Source organism: Lepus europaeus, chromosome 5, assembly GCF_033115175.1.
Source record: "Lepus europaeus isolate LE1 chromosome 5, mLepTim1.pri, whole genome shotgun sequence".
NCBI classification, from domain to species: domain Eukaryota; kingdom Metazoa; phylum Chordata; class Mammalia; order Lagomorpha; family Leporidae; genus Lepus; species Lepus europaeus.
In genome coordinates, this window is record NC_084831.1 from 86,511,320 (window position 1) to 86,538,182 (window position 26,863).

The 26,863-nt window shown below is 45.9% G+C and overlaps 2 protein-coding genes and 2 non-coding genes across 5 annotated transcripts in view; 3 read left to right on the plus strand and 1 right to left on the minus strand.

The window, feature by feature from the left end:
- Nucleotides 1-4,555: 4,555 nt before the first annotated feature.
- On the plus strand, nt 4,556-14,398 carry RPL5 (ribosomal protein L5). Of its 2 annotated transcripts, none has more exons than XM_062191743.1 (8): nt 4,556-4,664; nt 5,784-5,853; nt 5,938-6,053; nt 7,071-7,205; nt 8,561-8,763; nt 10,431-10,608; nt 13,582-13,670; nt 14,240-14,398. In XM_062191743.1, exons 1-8 carry the CDS (start codon nt 4,662-4,664, stop codon nt 14,337-14,339), a joined length of 894 nt encoding a protein of 297 aa, XP_062047727.1. In that variant the 5' UTR covers nt 4,556-4,661; the 3' UTR covers nt 14,340-14,398. The 2 variants fall into 2 exon arrangements, with proteins under 2 accessions (XP_062047727.1, XP_062047728.1); XM_062191744.1 differs by having other exon boundaries at nt 10,431-10,605.
- Nucleotides 10,265-10,359, plus strand: LOC133761292 (small nucleolar RNA SNORD21). The gene has a single exon (XR_009866095.1). It is a non-coding gene; the product is annotated as a small nucleolar RNA SNORD21 (small nucleolar RNA).
- LOC133761300 (small nucleolar RNA SNORA66) lies at nt 13,759-13,891 on the plus strand. The gene has a single exon (XR_009866104.1). It is a non-coding gene; the product is annotated as a small nucleolar RNA SNORA66 (small nucleolar RNA).
- Nucleotides 14,399-14,682: 284 nt separating the features above from the next.
- Nucleotides 14,683-26,863, minus strand: part of DIPK1A (divergent protein kinase domain 1A) — a 107,455-nt gene continuing 95,274 nt past the window's right edge. Inside the window, exons 3-5 of the mRNA XM_062191742.1 lie at nt 21,460-21,567; nt 17,602-17,778; nt 14,683-16,575 (exon numbers count right to left, since the gene is read on the minus strand). Coding sequence (XP_062047726.1) covers nt 15,763-16,575; nt 17,602-17,778; nt 21,460-21,567 — 1,098 coding nt within the window. The 3' untranslated portion in view covers nt 14,683-15,762. The remainder of the gene's footprint in view (nt 16,576-17,601; nt 17,779-21,459; nt 21,568-26,863) is intronic.

Genomic DNA, 26,863 nt, shown 5'->3' on the forward strand with positions numbered 1-26,863 from the left:
AATATTTCAGCATGTGTTTCCTTAAAAACAAGAACTCACACTCATAATTATGATGTGTCTATCACATCTGAAATCAACACTGATTCATTAGTGGCATTTAATCCACAAACGCCATTCAAATTTCACTGATTGCTCTGACAATGTCCTTTGAACAAAATAACTAAAAAGCCTTCTCTCCTCCTCTCTTCTTTCTTGTCCTGGATGCAATCTGACATCATACATTGCATATGATTGTCCCGTCACTTTGCTCCTTCAACTCGGAATACTTGTTTACTTTTTCTTTATCTTTCACAATCTCATCACTTCTTAAGAATGCACAGGAGGCTGGCGCCGCAGCTCACTAGGCTAATCCTCTGCGTGCGGCACCGGTGGTACTCCGGGTTCTAGTACCAGTTGGGGTGCCGGATTCTGTTCCAGTTGCTCCTCTTCCAGGCCAGCTCTCTGCTGTGGCCTGGGAAGGCAGTGGAGGATGGCCCAAGTGCTTGGGCTCTGCACCCACATGGGAGAAAAGAAAGAAGCACCTGGCTCCTGGCTTCGGATAGGCGCAACACCGGCCGTAGCAGCCATTTGGGGAGTGAACCAATGGAAGGAAGACCTTTCTCTCTGTCTCTCTCTCTCACTGTCTAACTCTGCCTGTCAAAAAAAAGAAGAAGAAGAAGAAGAAAGCAGGAGTTATCTTATAGAATTGTTAAAATCTAGGGGCCGGCACTGTAGCATAGTAGGTTAAGCCTCTGCCTGAAATGCCAGCATCCCTTATGGGTGCCAGTTTGTGTCTTGGTTGTTCCCTTTCCGATTCAGCTCTCTGCTTTTGGCATGAGAAACAGCGGATCATGGCCTAAGTGCTTTGGCCCCTGCACCCACACAGGAGACCAGGAAGTAGCTCCTGGCTTCAGATGGGCCCAGCTCTGACAGTTGCAGTGATTTGGGGAATGAACTAGTGGATGGAAGACCTTTCTTTGTCTCTGTCTCTCTCACTGTCTCTCTCTCTCTCTCTGCAACTCTGCCTCTCAAAAAATAAATAATTTTTTTAAAAGAGTTTTTAAAATCTGGATTTATTTTCTGTTTCATCCTGATTAGATTTGTTTAGTTTATGTCTTGCTTTGCTGTATTAGATTAGCTCATGTAAATTTGGCAGGAAGTGCTTCTGTGTTCTCAGTGCATTCTATCAGGAGGCATACAACACTGCTTTGTCCTGTTACCAGTACTAAAAGGAAAAACTTGGAGCAGGCCTTGTGGTGCGTCAGGTTAAGACATCACTGGGGATGCCTGCATTCACGTCAGGAGGATGGTTTGTGTCACGGCTCCTCTACTTCTGACCCAGCTGCCTGCTGGTGCACCCAAGAGGTAGCAGATAATGGCTCAAGTACTTAGATTCCTGCCACCCACGTGGGAGGCCCAGGTGGAGCTCCCAGCTCTGGTTTCAACATGGCACAGCCCTGGCTGTTCTGATTATTTAGGGAGTGAAACAGTGGATGAAAGGTATCTTGGTCTCTGTCTGTTTCATTCTGCCTTTCAAATAAATAAATCGATCTTTGAAAAAAAATACTTACAGTTTGAGCCAAGAATGAATCACAAATGGGGCAGCCTTTGGAACCAGAACAGGTTCTAAGAATTTGAGAATTGGGGCTGGGGTTGTAGTGTAACGGGTAAAGCTGCCACCTGCGATGCCAGCATCCCATTTGGGTGCCGGTTCAAGTCTTGGCTGCTCCACTTCTGATCCAGAGAAGATGGCCCAAATGTTTGGGTCCCTGCCACTCATGTGGGAGACCCAGATTAAGCTCCTGACTCTTGGCTTCAGGCCGGCCCAGCCCTGGCTGTTGTGGCCATCTGGGTAATGAACCAGCAGATGGAAGATGTCTATCTCTATTTGTAACTCTGACCTTCCAATAGTAAATCAATCTTTAATAATAATAACAAAATAACTCAAGAATTGCAATGTGGCCAGGCAGTATTTTTGGATGGAAAACAGAAGGGAGGTATAAGAGACTACTTAATTGGCTACAACGTGACATTTGGCTTTATTTGAATCTGTTGACAGCCTGACTGCCTGAGCTCAGCTGCTGTGACAGCCTGAGACCCAACCGTTGTTACCAGTGCCTACCCAGGAAACAGGCTGTCAGTCAGTGCACCTGCTAACTTAGGTGGCAGTTCATGACGTCAGGGCTCATGTGTGGAGGCATCCTCAGGCCAAACTGAGTTGAACTTAACCCTGGTGATTTTTTTTTTTTAAACCCTGGTGATTTTTAACTTTTATCCCTTGTATAAAGGTGATCTGAGACAAAGGTACAGGACATGGCCCCTGGGGCCTCTGGTTTCACCAGTTACATTGGCTGAGTTAGCCACACACCGACAGCTCAGCCAGGGGGAATGGGTACACATATTCTTTTATTTTCTTGTTATAGATTTATAAGGTAAGAAAAAGGATAAAACATGTTTAATTTCATGACTTGTTAGTTTACAGATTTTATTTATTTATTTGAGAGGCAGAGTTATAGAGAGGGGGGGGGGAGAAGTCTTCCCTCCACTGGTTCACTCCCCAAATGGCTGTAATGGTGGGAGCTGAGCTGAGCTGAAGCCAAGAGCCAGGAGCCTCTTCTGGATCTTGCATGTAGGTGCAGGGGCCCAAGGACTTGGCCCATCTTCCACTGCTTTGCCAGGTCATAGCAGAGAGCTGGATAGGAAGAGGAGCAGCTGGGACTTGAACCCTATGAGATAGAGGCACGGCAGGTCGGGGCTTAGCCCACTATGTCACAGCACCGGCCCTGCTGCCTAGCTTCCAACATTCAGATGAATGGTACAGGGCCCTCCATGTGGACTCTGTCCTGAAACATGCGTATGTCGGGGCGGGCCTCTGTCCAGGCAGACTTTCCTTCCTGATGCTTCCACCCTCAGTGTAAACAGGGCCTGGTCAAGATACCTGGTACTTTTGGTAGGCTGATAATTTGAAAGACAAAAATGGAGGTACTGAACGATTTTCTACACATACCCATTGTGGGCCTCTTTCTTTATATTCTCCAAAGTTGTTCAGCAAAGCTTGAGCTGCCAGTGCCCGTGAGGAGTGTTTCAATATTTCTCCTCTGGAGCTCTGGGTGACTGTGGCCAGAGCGGGCTCCAGCCTCATTTGTCCGTATATAAGAAATTACCATTGGAATCAAAGGCTGTTGGCCTCGCCACTCCAACGGGCTCCAGGGCAGTTCTCCAGAGCTTACCCTTGTCATCTTGGTGGGCAGCCCCATCTCAGCTCCAGCAGTGAGCTGCGGCTTTCCTGCTGGACTAAACCCATGCATACCCACCCCCAACACGCAGAATTACAAAACTGCAGGGGGGGAGGTATAGAGTTAAAATTCACCTCGAGGACAGTTTCCTGCTTCCTCTTTGCTTGGTGGAGCCCAGTAAATCCATTACTGGACACAAAGTAGGAGCTGATCTCTGCTCTCCTGAGACCACCTGACATGACTGAAGCCCAATTTTAAAAGCCCCAACCCCCAGGGTCTGATACAGTAGAGGTGAGAGATATGCAACTGTCTGAATTTTCTTTTCTTTTCTTTGACAGAGTTAGACAGAGAGACAGAGAGAAAGGTCTTCCTTCCTTTGGTTCACCCCCCAAATGGCCGCAGGCCGGCGCTGTGCCGATCCGAAGCCAGAAGCCAGGTGCTTCCTCCTGGTCTCCCATGTGGGTGCAGGGCCCAAGCACTTGGGCCATCCTCCACTGCACTCCCGGGCCACAGCAGAGAGCTGGCCTGGAGCCGGGACTAGAGCCCGGCGCCCATATGGGATGCCGGAGCCGCAGGCAGAGAATTAACCAAGTGAGCCACGGCGCCGGCCCCCAATTTTCATTAATACCCAAGAGCACCTGTGCAACTCTGTTGGGTGAGACACATTCTCGCTTGAGGTCCTTTTCTGTTGGTGGAAGAAGCGAAGAGGAATGCAGGTGATAGGAATCAGGGCAGCCGATGGAAGGAAAAGGAGACCTGGGAGAGAGAGGGCAGTCGTTCTCTTACCGTGTAGCAAGTACCGAGCGCTTGCTCAGTGTCTGCACTGCGCCAGGTGCTGGAGAGCCACAGGTGCACCAGACGGCGGGGCCCACCCGCCGAGTTCACAGTCTGTAGTGGGCTGAAGCACGTTCGAAGGTGCGTGGGAAAGGAGGGCGCTGGCCCCGATCCCAGACTTGGGATTCTCTGCAGAGCTTGCTGGACCCAGAGGCACCTGTATCCTCTGGACTGGGATAGGTGGTCCAGGATTTTATAGTCCTAAAGAGTGCTTCAGAGCAAATTCATTTTATTTAATTTTTTTTTGGGTCCTGTTTACAAAATTAACATGTTATGAAAAAAAGGTTCTAACAAACAAAGTGAAAGACTTGAAATCCGCCGTGTTCCTGCTCACGGTCCACCCTCGGTGGCTCCTCTACTAGGTGCGACGGGACCCAGCGCCGTAGCGTCGTCGTCGCGACCAGACCAAGGCTTGTATTCAGCCTCCAGCCAGCAGGGGGAGAAACGACGCACGGGTAGCAGCCAGCAGCCGCCCTCTTCCGGACGTCGCTCGCGTAATCGTCAGTGCTACATACTGCGCCTGCGCACGAGCTACGGCCTTTTCCCCCCCTGTAGCGCTGCTGGGCCTGCAGGTCTGTGTCGAGCCGCGTTTGCGGGTCTCTGTTCCGCAGGATGGTAAGTGGGCATCTTGATCTTGAGGCGCCGGATGCACGGGGGCTTCTTCTCCTTCCCCGAACGCTAGCTGAGAGACCATTCTGCGCGGCGTAGGGGTCGGATGGCGGTAGATTACCCGCTCTGCTCCGGTCCTGCCTGTGGCTCCCAGCGTGGCCTTAATGGCTGCCGCCCAGTGCTGAGCTGAGCTTGGGGGGAGGGGTTGGCGAAGATGGGGAGCCGGGAGCTGGGGTACTGAATCCCGGGAAGAGGTAAGGATGCGGGGGTAGGGCTGGATCGTCCGAGGGGGTCCCGGCAGCAAGCTGGGCGGGGAGGGTTGCGTGGAATTGGCCGTAGACTGCCCGGGGGATGCGGAGTAAGCGCGGGCTGCCGGATCCTCTGGTCGGGCTCGACCCCCTGCTTCGGGAGTTTTCGGGGGAAGGGTCCTTGCCGGCTAGTTTTTCGGAAGGTCTGTCCCCGTGGGCCGAGGAAGTGGCTTTTAAGCCGAAACTGTCAGTGGAGCTTGGCTACCCTGGCGTTCCTGGGTTCCGGAAGGGAACCCGGTTTGGCGTAGCCCCTGCTGTCTATTTGGTCCGTCTCTGGCTCCAGTTGTTAATGAATGTTGGGGTGGAGTTTTAAGATGGGATGGAGTGCTGCATTTAAGGGGGAAAACTGCTGAATGTGCTGTTGTCTACATGAGTGTTACGGGAGGTGAATTAAGTTCTTGAAAAACCGTGGGAAGGGAGAGAAATAGGCAGCTTTCTAGAGTTAGGTGTTCGAAGTGGGACTTGGAGAATTCAGCTTGAGGTTTGGTGCCATTGACTGCTGCCTAGAAAAGTGCTTTTTTTTTAGCAAGGACACCAGTGCAAAAATTTTGAATAGACATTTAAAAACCCTGAAAAGCAACTAGGGAGTGCTCTTACATAATGAGTATGACAAATTGGTACCTGCACCTTATATATGTTAAAACCATCAACTCTGACAGATGGACAATTGAAGAAAAAGCTGGTTTGAAGGTGGAGCCTACAAAAGGTGACAGAGGGTCTGGACTGGCTCTGGAAGCTCAAGTGATACTTTGTTGCCCTGTTTACTTAAAAGTATCACCAGCTAAAACATTTACCTTTTTTTTTTTTTTCCTTTAAGGGGTTTGTTAAAGTTGTCAAGAACAAGGCCTACTTTAAGAGATACCAAGTGAAGTTTCGAAGACGGCGAGGTAAGGACACTGTGTCGTATGTACAGTATTAGAACGATCTGCAGTGAGAAATTTTTCCTAAACAATATTTTTTTCTCTTTTCAGAGGGTAAAACTGATTACTATGCTCGGAAACGCTTGGTGATCCAGGATAAAAATAAGTACAACACACCCAAATACAGGATGATAGTTCGTGTAACTAATAGAGATATCATTTGTCAGGTAAATTGCATTCTAGACAAGTGGATGGCAAACCCACCCCCTTTACACATGAAGTTGTGTTGGGAGAGCAGAGAACATGCTTTAAGGGTTAGAAGCACTGTGCAGTGCCTCCTTTGAGTTAGTAGTATTAGCTCTGGAGTTGGAGCTTGGAAGATTGGTATTTTAGAGATTGTGCTGGGAAATGCTGAGCCAACTGAATTCTATTCATTTCCTAATTTGGAGAAAAGAGACTTCGAGAAGGAAACCTGTGTTTTTATGTGTGTGTGGGTGGGAAGAATAAATTTGAGACAGGTAGAAGGTTCCTGCCCATCCCAATTCCAGTAGAATAATTGGATGTCATGGACTAAGTCCTAATGCTTGCTATATGGCCTTACATGCCACTTACTGTTGAAGAGGTAGGTAGTAACGAGGGTTAAATGAGATTGCTCTTACTTATGCTTGTTTGAAGTTCTTACTAAAATGTGCAGAGATGTCTCCCATGTGAAAGACTCAGCAAGTGGCAGCTAAACTAGAGTTCTGGACTTCTGTGGGGAAAATTCTACCTGAGGTTGGCTGGAGCTTTGCAGGCACACCCATTCTCTGAGCAGATTAATTTGTTAATCACGATGTCTACCTTTATACTCAGATTCAGGAGGCACCTGGAACTTTAAGCTTTTCAAAAGGTGTTTGAAATGATTGGGTAGTCCTCTGACTTTTTAAAGTGCCTTTTGTATTCGCCAGCTAACTCAGCGAAGAGTCTTCTACAGTTAGAAGTTAGGAACCACATAACGAGTTCCAAATACATTCTGGTATGCAAAGTCTGGTTGGTAGCTTTAGCCTTGCAAACTGCCTCACATTTAACTGCTGTCTCAGTGACCAGGTCATGAGTTACAGTAGGTTGCACAGAGACAAATATTAAGTGATACAGAGCTGTGTTCATCCAATTGTTTCTTTTGTTAATCCTTGGGGAAAAAAGGCACTTAAGTAATGAAACGGTGAAAGCAACAGATGACTGAATGGATTTTTCTCTTCCTGTAGATTGCTTATGCCCGTATAGAAGGGGATATGATAGTCTGCGCAGCTTATGCACACGAACTGCCAAAATACGGTGTGAAAGTTGGCCTGACCAATTATGCTGCAGCCTATTGTACTGGCCTGCTGCTGGCTCGCAGGGTATGTACAAGATGATACAGGTCTTGGGTTCGCTCATTGTGTGGGGTGGTTTGACATTAAGATGTTTGCACATGTGTGATAAGACACCTTCAGCTGTGGCTTCCAAAGGCATCAGCAGGCAGGATTTTATAAATACATAGTCAGCTGATACAGTGTTTTCCAATAATCTGGGGGAGCAGTTATCTCTTCCTATTTTCTTCCTGTTGGTGGGTGTTTTCTAGATCAACTCTGTCCAATAGAATTTTCTGCCTTGATGGAATCTGTAATTTGCCGTCTAGCTGGGGTAGCCACTAGCCACTGCTGAATTCTTAAAATGTGGCTAGAGCTAACAAGGAATTTTTTAACGAATTTGTAAAGACATTGATGGCTACTTAATTAGAGGTGTACTTCCTCTGGCTGTCAGTGAACATGAACTTTTTGTTTGTTTGGATTTTAAAGATTTATTTATTTGAAAGGCAGAGTTACAGAGTGCCAGAGAGATCTTCCATCTGCTGGTTCACAACCCCCAACTGGCCGCAACGTCCGGAGCCAGGGCCATCCTCCGCTGCTTTCCCAGGCGCATTAGTTGGGAGCTGAATCGGAAGTGGAGCAGCCAGGACTCATGGTCCATATGGGATTCCGGCTCTGCAGGTTGCGGCTTTACCCACCACATCACAGTGCTGGTCCCAGCGTGCATGAATTTAAGCAGACTTACGGGGCTATAAGACCCTCAGGATCTATTTTGATAGGCTGCCACAGTGATTTATATGCATAGTGATGGTTGAGAAGCAGTGTCTTTGGACGGGGTGGGGGATGTTGTGGGCATTGATGAGACGATCTTTTGTTTTAATCCTTTTCCATTGAGTTGGCAACATTTCATATTGGAGGTGTGGCATAAAAATGTGACTTTGTTTTTTGCAGTTGTAAAGAATATGTATCAGTGTTGAGAACCTGTATCTTCATTGGTTATAGACATGTTTGAGCAAGGAGGGAGGGGATGTTATCATTGTGTGTGAGAGCAGCTTGGTGCAAAGGCACTATCTGTGGTAAAACCATCAACCATCACGAGGTGACTGTGCACCAGCAAAGGAGTGTCCCTGAGTAACAGTGCATTCGAAGAGCAGAACCACAGTAGATGTCCCCTTCAGCCCAGGACCCTCTCCCGCCCAGAAAAGTTTTTTCAGATTAAGTTAAATAAATCTTCATGTGATCTTTAGTAGTTAGTAGTTAAATTACTATAGTCAAGTATGTGAGGTTACCTGAGTAAATGAAGTATTAAAGATCAAATTGGGCATTGAAATAATGACAACATGAAGTATTTTAAGAGTGGTTGAATGTATTCAAATAGGTATTTACATTGGCTTCTTTGTTAATAGCTTCTCAATAGGTTTGGCATGGACAAGATCTATGAAGGCCAAGTGGAGGTGACTGGAGATGAATACAATGTGGAAAGCATTGATGGTCAACCTGGTGCCTTCACCTGCTATTTAGATGCAGGCCTTGCCAGAACTACTACTGGCAATAAAGTTTTTGGAGCCCTGAAGGGAGCTGTGGATGGAGGCTTGTCCATCCCTCACAGGTAACGTTAGAATTCAAGATCTCAGTGCCCTGACTCCAGCAGTTCCCTATCTGTAGCTGTCACTGAATGTCTGCTTGAGGCTAGGGACTCTGCAAAAGGAGCCTGGTAGGAGGACAGAATTGTAACTCGTTTTATAAATAGACTGAGACTCGCAAGGTAGAGGGATTTGTCCCACGTTTTGGAGCTAATAAGAGGAGCTAGGGTAGAGTAGAGACCACTACTTTTTTTAAGATGTTATTTATTTACTTGAGAGGTAGAGTTACAGACTGAGAGAGGGACAGAGAAAGATCTTCCACCTGCTATTTCACTCCCCAAATAGCCGAAATGGCTAGAGCTGGGCTGATCCAAACCCAGGAGCTAGGAGCTTCTTATGGGTCTCCCATGCAGGTGCAGGGACCCAAGCACTTGGGCCATCTTCTGTTGCTTTTCCAGGCCATAGTAGAGAGCTGGATCAGAAGAGGAGCAGCCTGGACTCGAACTGGCACCCATGTGGGATACCGGCACCAAAGGCAGAGGCTTAGCCCACTACGCCACAGTGCCAGTCCCAAGACCACTACTTTTTGCATTTGACTTAATTTTTGTTAAAAATGAGTGGCTCCATCCTCCTGGAGCTCTGTACATTTTTTCATTCAGAATAATTTACTGTACTACAGAAGAGTGTGGGTCCTAGAATAAAAGATTTTAAGAAAGCTTACGAAAAATTTCTAAGCTTAGGACTGAAATAAGATTGCAGGCCGTTCTTGGAAGTTGAGGTTATTTTATTTGTAGTTCGTCTGGTTTGAATTATTATTAACTTTTTTTAAAAAGATTTGTTTGAAAGGCAGAGTGAGATCCTCCATCCACTGGTTCACTCTCCAAATGCCTGCAGCAGCTGGAGCTGGCCTAGGCTGAAGCCAGGAGCCTGGAACTCCATCCAGGTCGTCCCACAAGGGTGGCAAGTGCTGAAGCACTGAGCCATCCTCTGTTTCTTCCCAGGGTGCATATTAGTAGGAAGCTGGATTATTCACTTCTTTAGGATGCTTTTATAGGTGACTATGTAACAATCAAAAATAGTTTTAAACAATATTTATTTGTAGTAAGCCTGAAATGTAACCTAGTTAGAATTTTAGTTTTACAGTGTATGAAATGGGGGTTCTTTTTGAGACCTTGTTAAATTTCTTGCAAGGTACTCGGTAAATGTTTTTGCGTGTTTTCTCATTTACTGCCTATAATGGTCAAAATCAGCCTACATTGTAAATTCCTGCTGTTAGAAAGAAGGTAGGCAGGTCTTAAATGTTCTAAGAACACTCACTTGACCATTTTGCTACCTGTGGTCTTGGACAGACAATCACTCAGGCCACGTACCTTTAGGTACCACTGAGAAATGGGCTGAGTTTAGAGACGCTTTATGATGCTGCTGTTCAGGAGACCTTGCCTCCGCAGTGGTAGAAAGCCATTGTGGTGGATTTTAAAGGTGTTTGTGCTGTGAATTTCTTTTCTAACTGGAATTCGGAGATGAGCTGCTGAATGATGATATCCCACTCGCTGAGCAGTCAGTAGTTGGTCCTTTGGTTGCATATGATGCAACAGTTGTTTCAAGACGGGACTGATGGCAGCTGCTGATGTGAATTCCTGCAATGAGCTAGCTTTAATCAATGTATACTAAAATGTGCAAAACTTTATTTTAGTACCAAACGATTCCCTGGTTACGATTCTGAAAGCAAGGAGTTTAACGCAGAAGTACATCGGAAGCACATTATGGGGCAGAATGTTGCAGATTACATGCGTTACCTAATGGAAGAAGATGAAGATGCTTACAAGAAACAATTCTCTCAGTACATAAAGAACAATGTGACTCCAGACATGGTAAAAAATTTACCTAAAAATGGCTTTTTTGGTTAATTTATAGGAACAGGTTTACTGCTTACATTGTTAGGTGGGTTCATAGGTAAATAGTCCTGTGAGCTGCCCTTGGTTTAAAATGAAGTTAGAGTGGATTAACAAGTCAGATAAGATAGTGTAGGTAATGTGCTGGAATTGACCTGTTCCAGGAATCGTAGGCTCCAGCTCCCGGTGCCACCTTTGATACTTTGGCTGTTCTCTTTATAGAAGTCATTCCTGGCGTCAGATGTGTTCTGCTTTGCTTGATTTCAAATGCTAGATTAGAACTAAATTGCACTGATTTTGAGGCTAAAGGGGAGGAAAGTTCTTTATAGCAAACAGGTGCTATGTTGTGGCTTTCTAAATAGCTCAGACATGCACACAGAAAGGGAGCTACAGATTCCAGCACTCTGCCTGACGGCACATGCACAGAGGGCGCATGGTTTCTTGATTGTGTTTGACACTGGATGTTTACCAGGACTAAATCTAACCCTCAGGGGCCACCTCTGTTGAGAGCAGAGTAACTGAAGGTGATGGTATTGTTTTGAAATTACAGTGAAAATGTAGAACACAAATCACATTATTATAAATCTTTCATAAATTTAAGTAGATGATGTGTTAAGTAATTGTTTTGCTAGGTTCTTTTCTGTTGGTGTATAGTGGTTTCTGTTTTGGCATAGCTTTGGCTATCAGGTTTAAAGAGTCATAAATGGGAAGAGATCACTTTATTTGTAAATGCAGTCTGAATAAACACAGAGCTTGACTTTTTTTTTTTTTTTTTTTTTTTTAGCGTTTTATTTTATTTGGAAGGTGGGGTTACAGAGGGAGATAGGTCTTCTATCTGCTGGTTCACTCCCCAGATGATGGTCGTAATGGCTGGAGCTGGGCCGATCCAAAGCCAGGAGCTTCATCCAGGTCTCCCACGCAGGTGCAGGGGCCCAAGTACCTGGGCCATCTGCTGCTGCTTTCCAGGCCATAGCAGAGAACTGGATGGGAAGTGGAGCAGCTGGGACACAAAACTAGCACCCGTATAGGATGCTGGCACTGCAGGCGCTTTACCTGCTATGCCACAGTGCCAGCCCCATAGCTTGACTTTTTGAGATAGGAAAAGAATTAAGAGTAATTTTCTATCAGTAATGTTTCAAACTCCCAATTTATGCTTGTAGGTTTTTTTTTTTTTTGAAAGGCAGAGTTAAAGAGAGGGAGAGGTCTTCCATCCACTGGCCACAACTGCTGGAGCTGGGCCAGTCCGAAGCTAGGAGCTTCTTCTAGGTCTTCCACGCAGGTGCAGGGGCCCAGCACTTGAGCCATCTTCTACTGCTTTCCCAGGCCATAACAGAGCTGGATCAGAAGTGGAGCAGCCAGGATTTGAACTGGCACCCATATGTGATGCCAGCATTGCAGGCAGAGGCTTTACCTACTTGCCAGCCCCTTAGTTGTTTATTTCTTAATGCCTCCCTTAGGCTATAGGAAAGGTAGACTGCTCTTTGGCTACTGTAGTTTCTCACTGGATACTATCTGCCATGGCCTGTTTCTTCCTGTGTACCTGTTAACATCCTCTGCAGTCATCTGAAGTGGTCTTTACCTAGATTCACTGGATCACATGCATACATAGTTGTGTTTCCCTTGGAGGGAAATGGCTACTTGAAGTCATGGTTTATTAAATGCAGTGGGTAGTTATGATAGAGTGCTAAAAGAGATAGGTTAACTTTTAAAAGAAATGTAGGTAAAGTCATAAATGCAGTGAAATTTTTACATTGTTTAACCTTTGCTAAGCTTTTTTTAAGCTCTGTTTTATTTGAAAGAGTTGCAGGGAGATATCTTCCATCTGCTGGCTTATTCCCTAAATGGCCTTAACAGTCAGGCTTGGCTTCTGGGTCTTCCACATGGGTATAGGGGCCCAAGAACTTAGGCTATCCTTTGTTGCTTTCCCAGGCCCATTAGCAGGGAGCTGGATTATAAGTGGAGCAGCCGGGACTCAAACCAGCGCTCGTATGGGATGCTGGTGCTGCAGGCAGTGGCTTTACCTGCTATACTACAGTACTGGTCCCCTTTGCTGGGCTTTACGTAGATGCATGATCACATCTCCACAGTGATTGAGTAATTTTTTTTAAGCTTTTTATTTTTTATTTATTCGGAAATCAGAGTTACACAGAGACAGATCTTCCATCTTGCTGGTTCACTCCCCAGATGGCTGCAGTGGCTTTGGCTAGGCCACGTAGGCGCCAGGAACCAGGAGCTTCTTCAGGGTCTCCCACATAGGTGTCAGGGGCCCAAACACTTCGGTGATCTTGCTGCTTTTCCAAGGCCTCTAGCAGGGAGTATGTGGGCCAAGTGGTTTTGGCAGTTGTTATATTAGCATGTATCCTCACTGAGTGAAAGGATTTTTTTTTTAAAATTTATTTTATTTATTTGAAATAGTTAACAGAGAGAGGTCTTCCATTTGCTGGTTCACTCCCCAGATGGCTACAACAGCTGGAGCTCTGCTGATCCGAAGCCAGGAGCTTCCTCTGGGTCTCCCACGTGGGTTCAGGGGCCCAAGCACCTGGGCCATCTTCTACTGCTATCCCAGGCCACAGCAGAGAGCTGGATTGGAAGTGGAGCAGCCGGGACTAGAACTGGTGCCCATATGGGATGCCAGTGCTTCAGGCTAGGGCATTAACCTGCTGCGCCACAGCGCCGGCACCAAGTGAAAGAATTTAGAAAGTTTTTGTTATTCTTAATGAGGAGCTCAATACGTGTTTTTGCAGAAATAAGTTTCCTTTAGAGTGACTTGAATAGTTGAGTTCCTCAGAAACATACATACAGATTTTTCTTGAATAAGATAATTTACATTGCATAAGGTACAAATTGGGAATCCGGCTTAGGGAAGGACAAAATAGGACATGTAGTAGAATACTGTACATTAATGTAGGGCATATGAAGAAACCAAGTACTGTTTGCTTTCCTTTGTTTCAGATGGAGGAGATGTATAAGAAAGCCCACGCGGCTATACGAGAGAATCCAGTGTATGAGAAGAAGCCCAAGAGAGAAGTTAAAAAGAAGAGGTATGTGTCTTATTGTCATGTTTTCAAGAGAATGCGTTTGAGAGTAGTTCCTGCCTTATTTCCTCTTGTGGGTCAGATTCTCAGTAATGTGCAAACTCGATCACTGGCTCTGCATGATGTGGCAGAAGCAAAGGGAACCAGGTTTGCTAAAGTAACTGTGGTGATAGAAATGTTTTCACCTCAGAAGCTGCTGAGGTGGCCCATTCTATCCCAGTACAGTGCAAGTACCAGCTACTGCACTTTTACTGGCTACCTAAAGAAAATAGTTACTTTTTGTTGATCTTTCCTGTTTTGGTTTTTGGATGGAATAAAATATGATACTTAACGAACATCTGAGCACTATACCTACAAGTCTTATTTGATTGGCCATGTGTTAATAGGCCAACAGGAGCTGGGGTTTCAGAAAGTTAAAGATCATAAACAAGGATAAATATTAGAACTTGGATTATTTAGCTTTCATCTGATAATGAAATTTGTCATTTTCAGTTGAAATTAAATATTGTGTCCTTTTTGCCATAGATTTAATATATATATACCTAACTTTTTCTTACTTCTACTTTGTTTTTTAGGTGGAACCGTCCCAAAATGTCCCTTGCCCAGAAGAAAGATCGGGTAGCTCAAAAGAAAGCAAGCTTCCTCAGAGCTCAGGAGCGGGCTGCTGAGAGCTAAACCAAACAATTTTCTATGAAGATTTTTCTGATAAAGACAATAAACTTATTGACCAAGCAGCTATTTTGTGTTGAGCTCTTGTTATGAAACTGTAGGAGACACCCTGAAGTGCATTTAAAAGCAGAGGAGTTGACAGTTTGCTCCAGGAAACAAGTACAGGTTTTTCTAGAAAAAAACCTGGCATGTTGGCTCCAGTAAAGTTGACACCCGTTTCTTGGGCTTCTAGTCTCCCTGACAGGAGTTACCGCCTCAGGTTTTTTGAAGTGCAGCTCTTGCTAAAATCTGGCAAGCAACAAACCAGCGATCGATCATTTGGAAATGTTACTTCCATCCATTTATTACAACCAGATGGTTAGTGGGAAGAAAAAGTACCCTCAAAGTATACAAACCTAAAGCATACAAAACTGGTGGTAATCCATGGCTTTATATTTTGAGAAAATTGTCTGATGAAGGTCACATAGACTTAACACATTATATTGAACCAGGTGAGACCTCTCCAAAAGGAGTTGTATTTTGTGAAGATGTTGAAAGGTACATGCCAGGGCCTGAATTTACATGGGAAAATGACATGAGAGGAACAAGTATTAAACTTATCACTGGTGGTAATGTTTGATGAGTAAATTTACATGCCAATTTGAGAAATAGCCCTTTGGCCCACAGGAAATGCTGTTGAGAGAGAGATATCTAGGAGTCTCCTGGGACTTCAGTCTTGTCCCTAGAGTTACAAATACCCTAGCTCAGAATATGTGGATCTGAACTGGGCTGATCATATGAGGTTAGTTTTTAAGGGCTCAGTCAGCTGGTTGATAACAGGACAGAGCCTTCAAATAGGATAATTAGAAGTGTGCATTTCAGCCACAAAAATCTTGAGCTAAAAGTCATGGAAACAATCTGAAGCTTACATAAAACATTGGATGTCTGAGGTTAAAAATGTAACTCTACAATAAACCATGCTATTAACCCAACATCTGTTTGTAAAGGAGTAATTTTAATTTACCTGCTTCGCAGTCTTAAACTTCAGTTAATGTGCAAATTTTACCATGCTAAGACATTAGTACGTTTATGTATAAATCTTTTTAAAACAGCAGCTTCAATGCAAATATTTCCAGCAATGGTAATTTGGCTAATAAGTCTACAAAACACTTGATGTTTATGGAATGAGGCTTTTCACAGCATTATTTCAGTCATTAGTCAATAGTTAACACAGTGAATGTATTTGGGAAATGTAACAGGGCTTCTAAATGGGGTAGGAATGCAATCTGGACCTATCGGTCCTACACCTCCTGCCCTTCAGTAATTGCATGTATTTAAGATGACACTTAAGCCTGGGGGAAGTGATCTCTGAATTAGAAGCCATTATTTTTTAAATGCTCAAAATTGTTCAGAAGTGGTGTTCCTACAATGGCAACAATGTCCAAATGAACTAAGAGTCATTTGTGTAGGAAATTTTCTTCCATAATAATGTTTTTAGGTTATTTAGTATCAAAGAATGTTCCATTTCCATCTGATTTGCTGTGACTTTGAGAGCAATACAAGAATAAAGCTGTTTTTCTAATTCTTCTCGGATTTCGCTGGGAGCACCACGCAGTAGGTAGTCTTTGAGCAACTGACAGGCTTTTGCCAGGTTTGGCTGTATTACTTCGGAAGTACACTTCATTGTACTCTGATCACAGCTAGTTCTGCAATCCGTGCCGTAGACACAGTCCAAATCAGACTCACAGTGACGATCCTTAATCAGTTCCTTCAGGTTTGTCTCTGGCACGATTTTTCTCATATCTACCATTTTCAGATCATACTTCTCATTATATCCTAGGTTTTTGGCACTAGTATCACACATGAGGAAGTTTCCATAGGGGCCATGGAAAACATCTTCCACAAATTCTAGAAGTCCTATGGCTATTTTAGCCTTTCTAGGCCATGATGGTGTGAACAACTGGTCCATACTTCTTCTGAACCCAGATGGAATAAAAAGTTCAATGACCCAGGGAAGACTTATTCCATAAAGAGAGGTGTATTCAACACTTTCCATCACGTAGAGATCACCACAGAATCCCATTAGCTTGGGGGTGTGTTCTTTGTCTTGAAGGATCACCATGAGAAGAAATTCATTGAGCTGAAGAAGAGCCCACGCTGACTTTGCTTCTCCCAGGGAAACCTGGCCATCTTTGTCTCCATCAGCCACCGTCAGGATGAGGTTAACCAGTTCGGAGAGGTTTCCTTGGTCACCCAACTTTGCCTGTCAAGAATTATACAGAAGGAATAAAAAACTGATTCCCCATCACTAAACTTCCTATGTGAGCATTATGGTCATGCTAGTAACCTTTCCTGTGAAGGACAGGGGTGCCCACCTGATAGCTCACTCCCCAGATGCGTGCCAATGGCCAGGGTTGGGCCAGGCCAAAGTCAGGGGCCCAGAACTCCAGCTAGGTCTTGCACATGGGTGGCAGGGACCTAAGTAGCTGAGTGAATCTGCTGTCTCCAGGGTGCACATTAGTAGGAAGCTGGATTCAAAGCACTCCAATATGGGGTTTGGGCATCCCAAGTGGCAAGTTAATAACCACTATGCCACACACCTGTCCCATCCTGGCAATAGTCTTGCTAAAATGTAACGGGTTGTATCTCCAAATACTTATGATGTTTCATAAGCAAATTAGAAGGGAAGGGCATTTGGCACAGCAGTTAAGATGCCGCTTGGGATGCCTGCATTCTATATCAGAGTGCCTGGGACCGAGTCCTGACTCCACTTCCAACGCAGCTTCTGGCTAATATGCACCTTGGGGTATAGAGGTGTTGGCTCGAGTACTTCGGTACCTGCCACCCACATGGGAGACCTGAATGCAGTTTCCCTGGGCCCCTGGCCATGGCTCTGTTGACGGCACATGAGCCATCATGGGCTGCTTTCCCAGGCACATTAGCAGGCAGTTGGACTGGAAACGGAGCAGCCAGACACGAGCTGGCATTCTGATACAGGCTGCGCCGCAAAGGCCAACCGCTGTATCTCACCCTTTTTTGTATCAGTTTTAACATCAAACTCTACAGTCTGGGTATTTAAGGAAACCCTCATACCTGGACATTTTTTTTTGCTATTAATGTTAAAGTAAACATCTTTCAATATGTGTATTTTTTAAAAGTTATTTTCCCAAGATGGAGACCCTGATAGAGGTCAAAGCATATCAGCTTTTCAGTGTTTTAGCACGAGGTCCCGCCAGTGCCTTAGGAACAGTGTGCGTCCCACTAGCAACGTGTGAAGAGATATCCTTACCTTAAAGAGACTGTAGACCATTTCTTTGAATTTCTGCACCGTGGTTCCCCTTGTTGGCTTGTCAAATAGCACTATTTCTTTTCTAGGTTCCAGTTCAGTTCCAAAATCAACATGAAGCGCTTGTTCCATTTGACATTTCACAACACCTGGTAGATTATCCCAAACCCCTAAATACATCTACATGAAGAAGAATGACAAGTTATGCATTACGCTGAGTAGAAAACTACAAAAATATAGCAACAGTATTTTTACGGTTCAGCGCCTCTTTAAAAAAAAAATCACACAAGCCATCATCACAATTCTGAGTTTGAGCTATGACTGTGACTGTTTATTTACCTATTTTTAGTTATTTTTTAAAAAGATTTATTCATTTATTTTGAAAGAGTTATAGAGAGGGAGAAAGAGACAAAGATAAAGATTGTCCATTTGCTGGTTCATTCCCCAGATGGCCGCAGTGGTAGCACTGAGCCAGGCCGAAGCCAGGAGCTTCATCTTGGTCTCCTCTGTGGCTGGCAGGGGCCCAAGTACTTGGGCCATTTTCTGAGGCTTTCCCAGGTCAACAGCAGGGAGCTGGATCAGAAGTGCAGCATCCAGGACATGAACCAGTGCCCATATGAGATGCCGGCATTGCAGGTGGCAGTTTTACCCAATACAGCACAATGCTGGCCCATATTTATTTATTTGAAAGGCAGAGTAAGAGAGAAAAATATCTTCCATCCACTGGTTTCCTTCCCAAATGCCCACAACAGCCAGGGCTGGCTGGGCAGAAACCAGGAGCAGGAACTCCATCTGGGTCTCCCTCAGGGATAGTGGGGACCCAAGTCCTTGGGCCATCTTCTGCTACCTCCCAGGTGCATTAGCAGGAAGCTAAACTGGAAGCAGAGTAGCCTGGACTTGACCTCACTCTGATATGGAATGCTGGCATCACAAGTAGCAGTTTAACTCACTGTGCTACATACACCAGCTTAAGTCACTGTGCAAATATTTTCGAAATCCAAATTTGAAACAGTCCAAAGAATTTTTTGCTTAAGCTATTATTTTTAATTATAAAGTAATGTATACCTAAACATATTTTAATGATCAAATTAGTAGGATGTAAGACATAAAGCAAAGTTCCTCCACATTCCATTTCCCCAATTCCTCTCCCCAGAACTAATCACATTTTTTTTCTTTAAACAGAATTCTTATGTTCTATCTATAGTGTTCCAATAATGGAGGTTAAAAAAGTTTTCCATGTTAAGGTTCTCTGAGATAAATTAGTCTGAAATGCATGTTACATGGCTAAATGAAAGATGGTGTGTGAAAAGAGGAATAAAAAAGAGAAAAATAGTTAACACTGTAATCATTTTCATTTTTATATACTTCTACATTATATGAGTATTTCTTTAAATTAAAAATAAATTTTTTCAGAGTACACTAATTTATTTTATTTCATTTTTATTTGACAGAGTTAGCGAGAGAGACAGAGAGAAAGGTCTTCCTTCCATTGGTTCACCCCCCAAATGGCCACTACGGCCAGCGCGCTGCACCGATCCGAAGCCAGGAGCCAGGCGCTTCCTCCTGGTCTTCCATGCGGGTGCAGGGGTCCAAGCACTTGGGCCATCCTCCACTGCACTCCCGGGCCACAGCAGAGAGCTGGACTGGAAGAGGAGCAGCCGGACCTAGAACCCGGCGCCCATATGGAATGCCAGCTCTGCAGGTGGAGGATTAGCCAAGTGAGCCATGGCGCTGGCTCCAGAGTACACTAATTTTGTCTTACCTTTTTTTGGTATGAGTTTTAATGTCAAACCATACAGTAGTCCAACAAGTTAATGAGATTCCCTCATATATGGACGTTTTTAGCTGTTATATATACCAAATTAACATTACAGTGTGGTCAACATGTCCTAACTTATTTTATTGTTATCTGAATGCTTCTAGCCCAACCCAGTGAGGTAGGTACTATTGTTACCCTCCCTTCACCGAGAGGAAAATCAAGCAGTCAGGGGAGTGACTCGCCGAGGTGAACACAGGAAGTGCAAAACTGGCACTTGGACCCAGAGGTCACGACTAAGAGCTCATGGCCCTTTTTTTCTTTCTTTTTCCTTTAAGAACTTTTATTTGATGGCCGGCGCCGTGGCTCAACAGGCTAATCCTCCACCTTGCGGCGCCGGCACACCGGGTTCTAGTCCCGGTCGGGGCACCAATCCTGTCCCGGTTGCCCCTCTTCCAGGCCAGCTCTCTGCTGTGGCCAGGGAGTGCAGTGGAGGATGGCCCAAGTGTTTGGGCCCTGCACCCCATGGGAGACCAGAAGAAGCACCTGGCTCCTGCCATCGGAACAGCACGGTGCGCCGGCCGCAGCGCGCTACCGCGGCGGCCATTGGAGGGTGAACCAACGGCAAAAGGAAGACCTTTCTCTCTGTCTCTCTCTCACTGTCCACTCTGCCTGTCAAAAAAAAAAAAAAAAAAGAAGAAGAACTTTTATTTGAGCGAGAGAGAGAGACAGATGGATACATAAATAGAGCGCTCCCATTCACTGGTTTACTCTCCAGACGCCTGCAACAGCCAGGATTGAGTCAGGAACTCAGTCTGGGCCTCCCATGTGAGTGACAGGAACACAACTCCATGAGCTGTCACCTGCTGCCTCCCAGGGTTTGCGTTAGCAGGAAGCTGGAATCAGGAGCCAGAGCCAGGTACTGAACAAACCCAGGCACTGGGGCGTGGGGCACAGGTATCTTAACCAGCGTCTTAATGACTAGGCTAAATGCCTGCCCTGAGCTTAGGGTCTTATCTACCAGGGTACGCTGTCTTACTCTATATAAAGAAACAAATAGGATCATATGAATTAATAATAATAATACTAATCCAAACAAAGCAGATTATATCATATCCCTGCTTCAAACTCTCCATTAAATTCCTAAATCAATTAGCATAATGTCCGAAGTCCTTCCCATTGCCTGCTGGCTCCATCTGAGCTGGCCTGACCTACTTCCCCGGCCTGATCTTGTCCCCCTTCCTCCCTGATTCTCCCCGCCCCAGCTACACTGGCCCTTCTGTTCTTTGCACCTGCTTGTTCTTGCTTCACAACATGTGTCATCTGCAGTGCTTCTGCCTGGGATGCACGCTCCCGGATCTCCACGTGGCTGGTTCTTGCACACCATTCAAGTGTCGGCTCAGACTGCACCTTGGACGGGTCTCCCCCACCCCTTCCTCCAGTAGGTTCCTCTTCTATCCCAGGCAGCCTCTAACCCATCCCCTGCTGTATTTTCCTCCTAGCCCCGGCACTGTCCGAAATGGTCTTCCTTATTTGTTGACTCATTTCATAGCGTCTTCTTCCACGCCAGAGCGTAAGCACACGAGGCCAGAGGCTTGTCTGTCTTGCTCTCCGTGTTCTCTCCCAGTGCCTCACACAGTGCCTGGTGGGCAGCTGACATTTAAATGTTGGGCTTTGTTTCAGAAATCCTCTTAAATATGCTTGTTAATTTAAAAATCATTTTAGGGCACGGCATTGTGGTGCAGGGGGTTAAGCTACTGCCTGCAACACTGGTATCCCATGTGGGTGCCAGTTCGAGTCCTGATTGCTCCACATCCAATCCAGCTCCTGCTAATGTGCCTGGGAAGGCCATGGAAGATGGCCCAAGTGCTTGGGCCCCTGCACCTACATGGGAGACCCAGATGAAGCTCCTGGTTCCAGGAGCCTGGCCCAGCTCCAGGTACTGTGGCCATTTGGACAGTGAATCAGCAGTTGGAAGATTTCCTTGTCTCTCCCTCTCTCTGTAACTCTGCCTCTCAAATAAACAAATAAATATTTTTTAAAATTCTTTTAATAATGCCTTTAGCTCCCATTAAAATCAGAGTATATGATCATTCTGTACGTACCTGATTGTTGGGCTTGGTGGATAAGCATTTTCCAAAGTAAAGCGTTTCTGTTACACAAAGGCTGTTACAAGCAGGCCCATCAATGACTCCAGTCTTGTACTTGTCACACTGAAAACCAGGAAATAAAACAGCAGTTAATAGAAAGAAAAATGCTCACAAGAAGGAACCTCAGAAAGATCCCACAAAGAGACATCTACATCCTTTTTTTTTTATTATTAAACTTTTATTTAATGAATATAAATTTCCAAAGTACAGCTTATGGGCTACAATGGCTTCCCCAAAACTTCCCTCCCACCCACAACCCTCCCCTTTCCCGCTCCCCCTCCCCTTCCAATCACATCATGATTCATTTTCAATTCTCTTTATATACAGAAGATCAGTTTAGCATATACTAGGCAACGATTTCAACAGTTTGCCCCCATATAGCAACACAAAGTGAAAAAAAATACTGTTGGAGTACCAGTTATAGCATCAAATTAGAGTGTACAGCACATTAAAGACAGAGATCCTACATAATATTTTTTTTAAAAAATTAATTTTCTATGCCATTTCCAATTAACACCAGGTTTTTTTTTTTTCATTTCCAATTATCTTTATATACAGAAGATCGATTCAGTATATAATTAGTAAAGATCTGAGACATCTAAATCCTTAAGACAAAGTCCTGTGACGGGAGGATCTCGGCCTCGGACTCACTCAGACCTGGATTTGAACCCAGCCTCGGTTACCGCCTCCATGACCACGAGGGAGCTTGCTGCTCCGGCCCTGAACACTGAGTTCCCAACTAGTTTCCCCCCTTGTACCCTGAGGCAGTGTGGCACCTGCTCCTCCAGGAACAGAGCACTCTATCTTTAAAAATGGCTGTGGTTTTGGGGCCTGTTTGCTGGAGCCTTCTCAGTCTGAGGCACCAGCATCCCACATGGGAGCCGGTTCTCATTCCAGCTGCTTCTCCTCCACCCAGCTCCCTGCTTCTGGCCCGAGAAGGCAGTGGAAGGTGGCCCACGTCCTTGGGCCCCTGCACCCGCGTGGGAGACCTGGAGGAAGCTCCTGGCTTCCTGGCTTCAGATTGGCACAGCACCAGCCATTGCGGCCATTTGGGGAGTGAACCAGAGCCTGGAAGATCTCTCTTTCTCTCTCTCTCTCTGTAACTCTGCCTCTCAGATAAATAAAATCTTAAAAAAGTGGCATTAGCTTTAAAATAAACTTCAGAAGTTTAAAATATGAAAATAACATTAATTTACCTCTTCGATTTCATCATCCCGAGACCACACCAAAGAAGGAAAGGAAAAGGAAGCAGGAACTCGGCCTGTGCCAAAAGAAGGCCTGGGCGGGGCTGCTGAGTCCCGGGAAGACGAAAGCAGAGCCGGGAGTGCACGAGAGCAGAGCCTGAGGCGGCCCGGCCCTCGGACCCGGCGGGCAGGGCAAGGGCACCCCCTGCTCTGCAATGAAAGCTTAAGGGGCGCAAGCTGCGGGGGCTTCCCCGGACTTTATCAGGCTTGTGCAAGTGGTGGGGCAAGGCAGGGCTGAATGACAGAGCCCTTGACAATGGTTGCTAGGATGAGCTAGGGCTGGGGCAGCCCCAGCTGGGAGCAGCCCTGCAGCTTCTGGGGAGGGCACAGGGTAAGTGCAACTGTGTGGGTCTTCCAGTCTCACCTTTCTTTTCTTTCTCACACCACATCACACCACACGCACCTGCACCTGCACCTGCACCTGCAGCCACAAGCAGCTTCTCTCTCTCTTTAAAAGATCTATTTATTTGAAAGGCAGAGTTACGGGGGGGGGGGGGGGGGGGATCTTCCATCTGCTGATTCACTCCTCGAAGGCTGCAATGGCTGGAGCTGGGCTGATCAGAAGCAGCCAGGAGCCAGGAGTTTCTGTGTAGGTCTCCTATGTGGGTGCAGGGGCCCAAGGGCTAGGCCCATCTTCTGCTGCTTCCCCAAGCTGGACCAGAAGCGGAGCAGCTGGGACTCAAACTGGCACCCACACAGGACTCTGGCATTGCAGGAGACAGCTTTCCCCGCCATGCAACAGCGCCCACCCCACACAGCTTCTCTTTTAGCTCAGTTCATTGCCAGCTGCTTCCTGCAAATGGCTAGCTGAGGAAGAACTCACTTCCCTCAACCTGAGTAATAATCAAAAGAAAACAATCTATACAGCAAATCCACAAGAATTAGGAGAAAAGGAATAGGAAAAGGAAACATCAGAAATTGTCCCCTGAAAAATGCTGCCACAAGGCAGACCAAATGTATTGCCATGATTTAAAGAGACTTCTTGAAATAGTTTGAAGTAGGAATTCAGGGGCCGGTGTGCCACAGTGGGCTCAGCTGCTGGCTGCAACGCCCGCATCCCTTTATGAGAGCGCTGGTTGGAGTCTCAGCTGCTCCACTTCCATTCCAGCTCCCTGGGAAGACAGAAGATGGCCCAAGTGCCTGGGCCCCTGCCACCCATGTGGGAGACCCAGCTGGAGTTCCAGGCTCCTGGCTGTCCTGGCCCAGCCCTGGCTCTTCCAGCCATTTGGGAAGTGAACCAGCAGGTGGAAGTGGTCTCTCTCCCCTCTCTTTCTCTGTCACTCTGCCTTTCAAATACATAACATATTTTTTAAATAATATTTTAAAAAGAAGAAATGATAGTCAACAGAAAAAAAAGCGAGCTAACAGAACTCAGAAAGGAAGAAAAAGAAAGAAAAGTCCCAGAAATAAAAGCTACATTAGAAATGGGGAGGGGGCCGGCGCCACGGCTCACTAGGCTAATCCTCTGCCTATGGCGCTGGCACACCGGGTTCTAGTCCCGGTCGGGGTGCCAGATTCTGTCCCAATTGCCCCTCTTCCAGGCAAGCTCTCTGCTGTGGCCAGGGAGTGCAGTAGAGGATGGCCCAAGTCCTTGGGCCCTGCACCCCATGGGAGGCCAGGAGAAGCACCTGGCTCCTGCCATCGGATCAGTGCGGTGCGCCGGCCGCGGCATCCACTGGAGGGTGAACCAACGGCAAAGGAAGACCTTTCTCTCTGTCTCTCTCTCACTATCCACTCTGCCTGTTTAAAAAAAAAGAAAGAAAGAAAGAAAGGAAGAAAGAAATGGGGAGGGGGGAAGATAGATAAAGAAAAATCAAGACCCAGAGAGAGACTCAGGAGGACAAGACTGAGGAACAAGCACGAAACGAAATGGGAATGCAAAGAATCCAAAGGGATTCTGGGCAAACTGACAAACTCAGAAGTCAGAAGACGTCCAGTATGTCCATGTGAGGGAAACAGGAATAAAGTAGAAAAGGAAAAATAATCCAAGCACAACTCAAGGAAAGTTCACACAAATGAAGGAACGTTTTAATTTATAGACCGAAAGGACATATAGTGTCCCAATAAAAACTGGTATGAGTAATCTCTGGAAGACATCCCAGAGATGATTACTGGACTTCACAAATAAACAATCCTTTAAACATCTGGGTAGAAAGATCAAGGCGTCCTTAAGGGGAAACAAACCAGACTGCCATCAGATTTCAGAGCAAAACGCCTCTGGGCAAGGCAGTGTGACTTCCTGCATCTAAACTTTCTCATCTACAAAAGGTGATGTTAACAGTAGGCAGCGGAGCAGGCAGTTGGCCTGGTGGTTAAGATGCCATTGGGGCCGACGCTGTGGCTCACTAGGTTAATCTTCCGCCTGCAGTGCCTGCACATCAGGTTCTAGTCCCGGTCGGGGCACCGGATTCTGTCCCGGTTGCCCCTCTTCCAGGCCAGCTCTCTGCTGTGGCCCGGGAGTTCAGTGGAGGATGGCCCAAGTGCTTGGGCCCTGCACCCCATGGGAGACCAGGAGAAGCACCTGGCTCCTGCCTTCGGATCAGCGCGGTGCGCCGGCTGCAGCAGCCATTGGAGGGTGAACCAATGGAGAAGGAAGACCTTTCTCTCTGTCTCTCTCTCTCTCACTGTCCACTCTGTCAAAAAAAAAAAAAAAAGATGCCATTGGGAATGCTGGCATCCCCCACTGGTTCCAGTTCCAGCTCCACTCCTGATCTCAGCTTCCGGGGAGATCATGTGGGAGACCTGGGTTGAGTTCTGGGCACCTGCTCTCTGCCTGGCTTGGTTCTCCACTTTGTGGGCATTTGGGGAGTGAACTAGTAGATGAGAGTGCACTCTCCCTTCCTCTCAAATAAATTAAGCAAAAATTAAAAAACAAAGCTAAAGCTTGAAAAAAATAGTATGGCACTCTTACGATGATTAAAGGATATAATAAGTATAGCTCACTGGTGACTTCACTAAGTGTTCAATAATAGCTATGTTTATTTTTACATAGCCAAACTTTTCATTCTAGTCAAAGACATCAAATGTTTTTGAACATGTAAGGTTCAGAAAATACAATTTGCATTATTAGTATCTCTTGAAGAAATTACAAGAGAATTTCAGCCAACCAAGACATGAGATGAATGGGGAAACTGAACATGGAAGCCAGATAAAATGCAGCTCTGGGTGTTGAATTAATGAGAATTGTTAATGAAATGCCTGGCAGTTACTATTTGCTTATCACACATCAGGTACTGTTCCTAGTGCTCTACATTTTAAAAAATTTATTTGAAAATCAGAATTACACACAGAGAGATCTTCCATCTGCTGGTTCACTCCCCACATGGCCTCAATGGCTAGAGCTGGGCCAGCCTGAAGCCAGGAGCTTCTTCTGGATTTCTCATGTGGGTGGCAGGGATTCAACTATTTGGACCATCTTCTGCTGCTTTCCCAGGCCATGAGCAGGAAACTGGATAGGAAGTGGAGCAGCAGGGACATGAACCAGTTCCCGTATAGGATGCTGGTGTTGCAGGGGGCAGCTTTTCCTCCTATGCCACAATAACAGCCCTACAAGTGTTCTATATTTTTTAAAAAATATTTACTTATTTATTTGAAAGGCAGTTGAGAGTCAGCGAGAGAGAGAGAGAGAGAGAGAGAGAGAGAGAGAGAGAGAAAGAGAGATCTTCCATTCACTGGTTCACTCCCCAAATGGCTACAACAGCCAGGAGCCTCTAGCCAGGTTTCCCATGCGGGTGCAGGGGCCCAAGCACTTGGGCCATCTTCCACTGCCTCCCAAGAGCATCAGAAGGCAGCTGGATCAGAAGTGGAGCAGCCAGGATGCCAACAGCACTCTGACATGGGATGCCAGCATTTAAAGTGGCCGCTTCACACACTGTGTGAAGGACACTGGGCCCGGGCCCTACTTTTAATATGGCAAAAACCCTGGGAAAGAAGAGCAATTGCTATACTCATTGTAAAGACAAGGAAGCAGAAATATCTGTTAAGTAATTTGTTCGCTGCTACAAAAGGAAAAAACCAGGTGACCACTCCAGGCAGGCTCCAGAGCCCATCTGCTTAACCATGGCTGTGAACTGCTCAGAACAGCGCAGGCCCCTTAGACCTGCCCACTGGGTCCT